Below are 8,145 nucleotides of genomic sequence, written 5' to 3' on the forward strand. Positions count from 1 at the left end.
TTATGTTTGACATATTAAATGGCTTATTAACACCTACATTAGTCTTCAATGTAGTTCATATGTTTCCTTATCCTGTCCATGCCGGTGGGTAACTAGCATGGCCATGCTCTAGTCGTGACAGGGTGCAATAACTCACTATGCTGAAGTTCTCCTGGTCCAGCTCATCGTCCTCCTCTCCGATGGGAACAGGGTCACTCCCAGCAGTAATGTGGACCGGCCCCTGGGGCTTCTTCCCTTTAGCTCCTTTAGCCTGAGACACAGACAAACAAACAGACACACCACCAAGCAGGTTAACACAGATCTCCATACAAACACCTGCAGTGACACTATTCCCCCCAGTGATCCAGGAGCAATCCTATAACCTAATCTGTACACCCCATCTTCCTCCTACATCCACCACCAACAACACAGACAAAGCTAAATGTTCCCCCATTTGTTCGGAAACAGAAAATGTTAGTGGGTGTGAAATTGCAAACTACCGCAGCACAATGCATAAAGTTTGCCACTGCCAAAGTACCTTTTCTTTTTTTGGCTTCGGACGTTTTTTGTCTTTGTCCGTGTCCTTCTCTTTTTTAGGAGTTCCGTGTTTTTCTTTGTTCTCTTTGTTATCCTTTTTCTTCTGCCTCTTCTTTGTGGGAGTTTTTTCAGTCCCGTCATCCTGGTTAAATAAAGAACACAGAACGGTAAATAAGTAAACTAGTTCTGGTGGACTACCAACAAAGACTGCATCAYATTTCCCTTGTTTTCTCTATCCCGGTATTCTGTAACCAACAGGAAACTCCCTTGTGAAAAGACTGGTGGTTGATAGGCAGGCAGGTAGAGCTGGGTGTTTTGAGATGACTTACTCTCACCTCCCCTTCCTCTGAGGGGTTGTCTGACATGTGGGGGGAGGAGATGTCATTGCCCTGTTCATCTTTAGGGGCCTTGTTCTCTTTCTTCACCCGAGGCTTCCTCTTCTTCACTTTGGCCTGGGGGGGAGAGATATGATGAGCCAAGGGGGTATATACTGTGCAGAAACCAATACGACAAACTGTACATTTATTATTTAAGAGAGGTCCTGTTAAACAGAGCAGCCATGTCTTTTCTAACCTCCTCCTTAGTAACATCTTTACAGTCCGCTTCTTTCTTCAGCATCTTCAGAAGGTAGTCTGATCTGGCCTGCAACTGCTTCCCTTGAGGTTTCTTCTCTGGGTCATCGGGGAGAATCTGTGCTTATAGAATACAATTTGTTACCAGGAGCCAATCTAACGCACAGCTTTATAGTTTCATCGAGTTCCACAGCTTTCTGAGAACATTTTTTATTCTGACATTCTGATGGTTACCTTGTCTGCGAGTTTGAGATCCGGGTCGGTCTTCATCAGATCCCAGTTGCCGTAGCCATGCTCATAGACCCCCAGCAACAGTTGAGTGTCATCCTGCAGATCCCAGTCCACGTCAAAGTGAGGCACCTTCACTCTGCAGGTCAGTTGGAACCTGTGGCGGGAAGAGGAGGAGAGGTGGTCAAACCCTCTGCTACTGCAGCCCATCATGACAATGCCCTGGTGTCTGCATCAGTTGTTACCGCTTTGACCCACATCTGTTATAGTAATATTTATTGTCATCTGATCAAATGTTTCACAGGCCTCAAATATATCTACAATGGTAACTTACTGGTTTCTCTCAGCAGGATTGGCTGGTACAGCTTTGTGCAGTGGCTCAAACTCCTCCTCGTGCTGAATGATGGACTTGGCATTGACCTGCACTCCTGAGATCTTGATGTTAATACCTCTGCGCTTCCCAGGACCTTTGGCTAAAGAAACCGGTATACAGGAGTCAAAACATTACACACATTCTAAGCCCTGATTCCTAAAAATCTGAATCAGATGGCCGTCAGACAGACAGGCAGGCCGTCGGCAGCAGTCAGACACACTCACCTTCACTGGGATTCTCTCTGAGGTGCTCTTCATGCTCTTGGACAGCCGTCACACAGCTGCTATGGATCAGCTCTCCCAGTCTCTTCAGGTCTGCCTGGGATTTGTCCACCAGCTCTGAGTCCCGGGCAATGCCCTCCAGCCTTTCAAGCGGAGCTCCAAATTTCTTATAAGCCTTGATGAACCTGGTGAAGGAAAGAGTAAAACATGAACTAAGTGTTTAATGAAACACTGAGAAACTATTCAGTCTAAATGGCCAAAGAGACCTACAAACCTGCGGATCTCTGCATCAGTAAAACCCTCCACGTTGTTCTTGCGGGCTCTGGGCCTGCCTCTCCTCTTTGGCTTCTTGTCATCGCCGCTGTCGTCCGTCTCGCTCTCAGAGCCTGAGGAGCGGTGCTTCAGCTTGGAGCCAACGTCACTGTCACTGTCGTTGGCTTGGGCCTGCAATTGATAGACACAATACAACCTTCAGACACAACAAGCAAAACCTATTTCCTACTGATTGTAATTGCCCAATGCCTTTTTGAGTTATGAATACTCCGAATGCTGAAATGTTTAAGGATGTTTGTTTTCTCTACTATAATATTAAGTAAAATCAAGAGAAAATCTAATCAATAACTATAATTGAATCACACCAATGAATAATTTTGAGGTGACTCTTCCATGCATTTCATGAATTTAGATAACCTTCAACAGCATAGGGTATTATCTATGTGATATAAATACCCACTGCTGCATCACAAGGGACAACGCTGCTATAAGCCCTAATGATTCATTAAGGAAGCTTCTCATGCAGTAGATTCACATACACAGGCAGTGGAATCACCAGGGATTCACCTACACCGTGAGGCAGTAAACACCTCATTACCACCCCATCAGACCCCCGACAGAGAGCAGGAGAGGATGAAAGTAAACAGTTCAGCAGCACACACACTCCCTGGGGGAGCCCCTTCACACACAGCCACCAGAGCTGCACCATGGAGTAGTCACATCTCTGTCATGCTCCAGAGATTTAACGTGAGATGTGTGTTCTCTCCTGTATACCCTCTTATTGGAGCTCCTGCTTCTAGGCAGCATGTAGATGTCCTCCATCTCCTTCTGCTTCTGCTCCTCCTCCAGCCTCCGCCGCTGGTCCTCCGGGATGATGTCGTCCCAGTCAGGCACCATCCGCTCCACCATCTCTGGAGCACTCTCCTCCATGTTGGAGAAGTTGGCCACCTGGAGGGAGACACACATGTACTGTCTGAGACTGGGAATACTATTCTATCTTTAGTTAGAATAGTAGCTAAAGGTATTCCGAGAAGTATTGTGAAAAGCAGGCTGAGAGTTGTATCAACTTCTAGGTACCTTGAACTGAGAGAGAAGCTCATCTGTGGCACTTGATCCCTGGTCGCTTTCTCTGGTTTCAGCCAACCGCAAGATCTCATCAATATCCATCTCCTGCAAGGGTGAATAGAGAAAGGTACAATGTAAATTACAAGGAACACAGACATTCTGCAAATGTGGAAGTTTGAAAATCGATCACTCATACAACTTAACTTTCAACAGAGTACATAATCAATAGAAATGTGTGTCTGTGTACCGTAGGTTCAGTCTCCTCTCCTTCTGCCTCTTTGAACAGATCTTCAGCTCCAAACTTCAGAATGGCAGTCAGCTCATCTTTATTGAATGGGTTGGAGCTGTGAAAAGATGTTGATGTTAAGTTAAGAACCTGAGGGACCTCATGTCTAGTAGACCGCATGGTGAAGTTTCCTCACTTTGAATTTCCGGARTTGTTATCCAATACAGTTCGACCAGTGGTGTCCATTCTCTGAATTACAAGATGGTCCAAAACCATCTTCTTCTTGGCTCTCTCAATAATGTCCTCCTCCACAGATCCCTTTGTGACCAAGCGATATATATTCACCTGTTCAGAAATACAAGAAAGGAGACATTTAAACGTCTCACTTACAAAGTTGGAAGACAAACATTTTCCATGATGGCTCTGCCAAAGAAAACGTATGCCAAACTGATTACTAACTTCCTACTGTACCTCACAGGTTTTATTCATTAGGATCAAGTCACCAGAATAAGACCAACAATCGTGTGCTTAGCTAAACCTTCCCTCAATACTTAGGACAGTGGGTCTAGTTGTAGATACCTGCTTCTTCTGGCCAATCCTGTGAGCCCTGGCCTGAGCCTGCAGGTCGTTCTGAGGGTTCCAGTCAGAGTCAAAGATGACCACAGTGTCTGCAGAGGCAAGGTTGATACCCAAACCTCCAGCTCTTGTGGATAGCAGGAAACAGAAGTCCTGGACAGAGGGGGAGATTATTMTTCTCAAAACAAATCACATAGTGCACCATTCCAAACCTGCTGAACATCACAGGTGAAGGGACGAAATGCCTGAAGTAGAGAACATGTCAAGTGTGATAACCGTTCTTGTGGCTTTTATGTTGTGGGTTCACACTTTATTTGGATATTCCCATATAGATGATCCACAGATGGTCATATATCAACAAACTACCTATTGATAAGAAACCGCTTGCTAAGGTTACAGTAAGGGTTAGGTTTAGAACAAGTGTTAGGATAAGGGTTAAGATTTGAGCTAGGKTTAGTTGAAATGTTGTTGACAGTTATTTAACATCTACAAATCATCTACTTGGGACGATCCAAATAAAGTGTTACCTGATGTGGTAAAACACACCAGGTAAGTCACGGCCATTTTGTTTTTACTTGGTTGAGCTACGCTATCACAGATCAGTAAATGTGTCTTGCTAAGTTGACCTCAAAAGAATATGATAACTTCTGAGGAAAATAAATCTTAACACTAGATGAAACAATGTACTGGCTGTCATGTTAATCATGTTAATGTATGGTATCACTATGGTTATCTTCACGGTAGATACGTCGCCTGACGCACAAACATCAACATTCGCTGAGTAAGTGAAATGCATACCAACTGAGTTCCGACGCAGATTCAGGGCTGACAGACACTTCAAATATCAACRCCTCGAATGTCCAGACCTGCCATCTGCAATAGCTAAAACATAGTATAGTATAGATGACATACCTCAGAGCCTTCAGCATTAAAGTGGTCAAGTGCTTGTTTTCGTATTTCTCCCTTTATGGAGCCATCCAGGCGCTGAGAAGAGAGGGAAGGAGAGTTCAGGCCTTGGAACCTTGCCTGAACTCCAACCCCTAAGATCCCACTTGGGAATGCTCAGCTATACATGGCATTATATGATCCATCAGGCAAGCAGCATATTGTCAAAGAGAATTACAGCAGTAAAACTATGTCTAGTTATTTACCTGTGCTAAGACCCAGTAGTCACTCTGGCTCTGGGGACAGGCCAGTCCCCATCAAAAATAACTTGAGGATAAAAATAACTATGCCAGAGCATGTTTGCGGCAACACTGACACATGAGTCGGTTAACATCTGAGTGGACTCCAACACTGCTCCAATATCTCAACAGCTACTGAAAACACCCTCACTAAGTCACCATAATAAAGATGTATTAACATTTAATGGAGATGTAAGAGAACAAGGACAAGTCATGCAGAATAAAAGAACAGCAGGTACACTACTGAAGGTTTGGACCTGCTGCCTTGCCATCCCCTGGGCTGTGTTATACCCTACCTGGAATGGGTAGCGCTTCAGGGCCAGGTACTCAGCCAGGATGTCCAACATGCGCACCATCTGGGAGAAGATGAGGACTCTGTTGCCCCTGTCCCGAAGTCTGGTCAGTAGCTTGTCCAGAAGAACCAGCTTCCCACTGCCCCTCACCAACGCCTTAGATACGCAAAAGGTCAACGGTCAAACATATGAAAATTAACATCTCTTCTCCACCCTCTAACAAACCGATACATTAGTGTGGCTACATGTAATCATGCTCTGCTGCCATTTTAACCAATGAGGGTATTTCTAAATGTTCAAAACAGCAAAAGTAGAGATAGTCCACTGTATTATCACATGGACATAACACATCTTTTACCATAATGCACTGAGCTGAGCTCTTCTTGCTAGTCCTACCTGCAGGTGCTCCTGTGGAGTGTCACACTCTTCCTCAGGCTGTTTGATGAGGAAACAATGGTTAGTGCACTTCTTCAGCTCCATGACGATGTTGAGGAAGCCAGAGGAGCTGCCTCGGGTGCCTTTCTGCAAGGCTCTGAAGTTCCTGGTCAGAATCCACCTGAAACAAGCACCAAAACACGCCACCAGTTAACTTCAGGGACAAGGAGTAAGACCTTAGATACTGCTCAAATCATCTGTCCAGACAGGGAGACATGGATAGACAGAAGCGCTACATATGAGGGAACGTACTTGTAGTACTGCTTCTGCACAGCAGACATGTCCACACGGAGGATCTGTTCTACCTTGGCAGGCAGGGATTTCTCCACATCCTTCTTTACACGCCTCAGGAGGAAGGGCTCAAGGACTTTGTGGAGGCTCTGGTAGCCATTGTCAGTCCCTTTACCATGCTCACTTTCAAAATCTTCCCAATTTTCAAACCTTCAGAGGGGGAAAGTACAATTGCATCGGGATAAGAACACTGTAAATGAATACAAATGCACAGGTTGCTCTTCTCAAAGTCCACATTTGCCAAAATATACATAATGTATTTTATAGAGAGGAGAAGTACATACTTGTCAGGCATGAGGAAGTGCAGAAGGGACCACAGCTCTTTGAGAGAGTTCTGCAGTGGTGTCCCTGTGATAAGAAGTCTGTGGTTGGACCGGAACTCGATCAGGGTTTTGTACAACAGGGAGTCGTCATTCTTTAGCCTGTGAGCTTCGTCCACACCCAAGAAAGCCCAGTTTATGTTCCCCAACACCCCCTATGGACAGACCACACACATTGAGTGAGACCACACACATTGAGTGAGTGGAGAGTTGTATTCAATCAAACAATTAATGTTCCCTTTGTCTTTTTTATTTATTTTTAATAATCAACTAAATGTGTACTATTTTGGCCAGTACAAATCGAAGCCGATTCAGTTTATCGAAATACATCCGTCTGAAAATACTTCCAAGAAATACAGATGCCTTACCTTGTCTTTCAGTAGAATTTCATACGTGGTTATAAGTGCATTGAACTTTATTCTCTTCGTCTGATGGCATACCCACTCATAGTCACGGATCTGTACAACACAAAAGCAAAGCAGAGGGGCGGCAGGTAGCCTAGTAGTTAGAGCGTTGGGCCAGTAACCGAAAGGTTGCTAGATCGAATCCCCGAGCTGACAAGGTAAAAATCTGTCATTCTGCCCCTGAACAAGGCACTTAACCCACAAATAATTGTTCTTAACTTCTCTAGGAGAGGGGGCGACATTTTCACTTTTGGATGAATTGGTGCCGTAATTGTACTAACGGAGCCACACATGTTATTGTACGGACAGGCACCATATAATAGAGTATTGTACAGGAGAGCACCATTTCTGTATTCTGTACAGGGAGCACCATAGGTATTATATACAGGGAAGCACCCATGTTATTTGTACAGGGAAGAAAGCACCCATGTTATTATACGGGAAGAGCACCAATGGGTTATTATTAGACAGGGAAGGCACCATGTAATTGTACAGGAAGAAGGAGGACACCATGCGGGTATTATGACAGGGACCACAATCATGTATTGTACACGGGGAGCACCCATGTAATTTATACAGGAGAGCACCATAGTTATGTACAGGACATAGGAGAAAAGAAAGAAGAATGAGACAAAGAGAAGGAAGCACCATGGTATTTACAGGGAAGCAGCGATGGGGAGCACCATTTGTATTGGATTTACAGGAAAGAGGCACATGGTATTTACAGGGAGCCACCAGTATGTACAGGAGCACCATGGTATTATACAGGAGAGGGAAAAGACGCGAAACCCGGAGCCAGCATAGCCGCATTAACTTTGTTGCTAAATTATTCTGGCATTTTGGAGCCATTTCTGAACATGGCGCCAATGTAAAAACCACATTGTGCGCTATAAATATGCACATTATCGGAAAAAAACATATAGATTGTATAACATGATGTCATGATGACTGCATCTGAGGAAGATGTTCAAAGGTTAGTGATTCATTTATCTCTATTTGGTTTTGTGAAAAAGCTATCTTTGCTGTGAAAAAAAATGGCTGTGTTTTGGATATGGTGGTGATTCAACATAAAAATATGTTGGTTTTCGCTGTAAAAACATTTTAAAAATCGACATGTGCTGGATTACAAGATGTTTAATCTTTCATTGCTGTATTGACTTGTATCATG

The 8,145-nt window shown here is 44.3% G+C and overlaps 1 protein-coding gene across 4 annotated transcripts in view; it reads right to left on the reverse strand.

Moving 5' to 3' along the window:
• Positions 1-8,145, reverse strand: part of chd2 (chromodomain helicase DNA binding protein 2) — a 31,577-nt gene that overhangs the window by 2,550 nt on the left and 20,882 nt on the right. For all 4 annotated transcript variants that reach the window (XM_070435202.1, XM_070435199.1, XM_070435200.1 and 1 more), the window contains 19 exons: positions 6,942-7,031; positions 6,538-6,728; positions 6,215-6,403; positions 5,924-6,083; positions 5,531-5,683; positions 4,963-5,034; positions 4,054-4,203; positions 3,671-3,819; positions 3,496-3,592; positions 3,261-3,353; positions 2,958-3,131; positions 2,185-2,354; positions 1,914-2,095; positions 1,651-1,789; positions 1,323-1,473; positions 1,090-1,206; positions 846-968; positions 518-658; positions 137-250 (listed from right to left, as the gene is read on the reverse strand). In XM_070435202.1, coding sequence (XP_070291303.1) covers positions 137-250; positions 518-658; positions 846-968; positions 1,090-1,206; positions 1,323-1,473; positions 1,651-1,789; positions 1,914-2,095; positions 2,185-2,354; positions 2,958-3,131; positions 3,261-3,353; positions 3,496-3,592; positions 3,671-3,819; positions 4,054-4,203; positions 4,963-5,034; positions 5,531-5,683; positions 5,924-6,083; positions 6,215-6,403; positions 6,538-6,728; positions 6,942-7,031 — 2,655 coding nt within the window. The remainder of the gene's footprint in view (positions 1-136; positions 251-517; positions 659-845; positions 969-1,089; positions 1,207-1,322; positions 1,474-1,650; positions 1,790-1,913; positions 2,096-2,184; positions 2,355-2,957; positions 3,132-3,260; positions 3,354-3,495; positions 3,593-3,670; positions 3,820-4,053; positions 4,204-4,962; positions 5,035-5,530; positions 5,684-5,923; positions 6,084-6,214; positions 6,404-6,537; positions 6,729-6,941; positions 7,032-8,145) is intronic.

Source organism: Salvelinus sp. IW2-2015, linkage group LG26, assembly GCF_002910315.2.
Source record: "Salvelinus sp. IW2-2015 linkage group LG26, ASM291031v2, whole genome shotgun sequence".
Classification (NCBI taxonomy): domain Eukaryota; kingdom Metazoa; phylum Chordata; class Actinopteri; order Salmoniformes; family Salmonidae; genus Salvelinus; species Salvelinus sp. IW2-2015.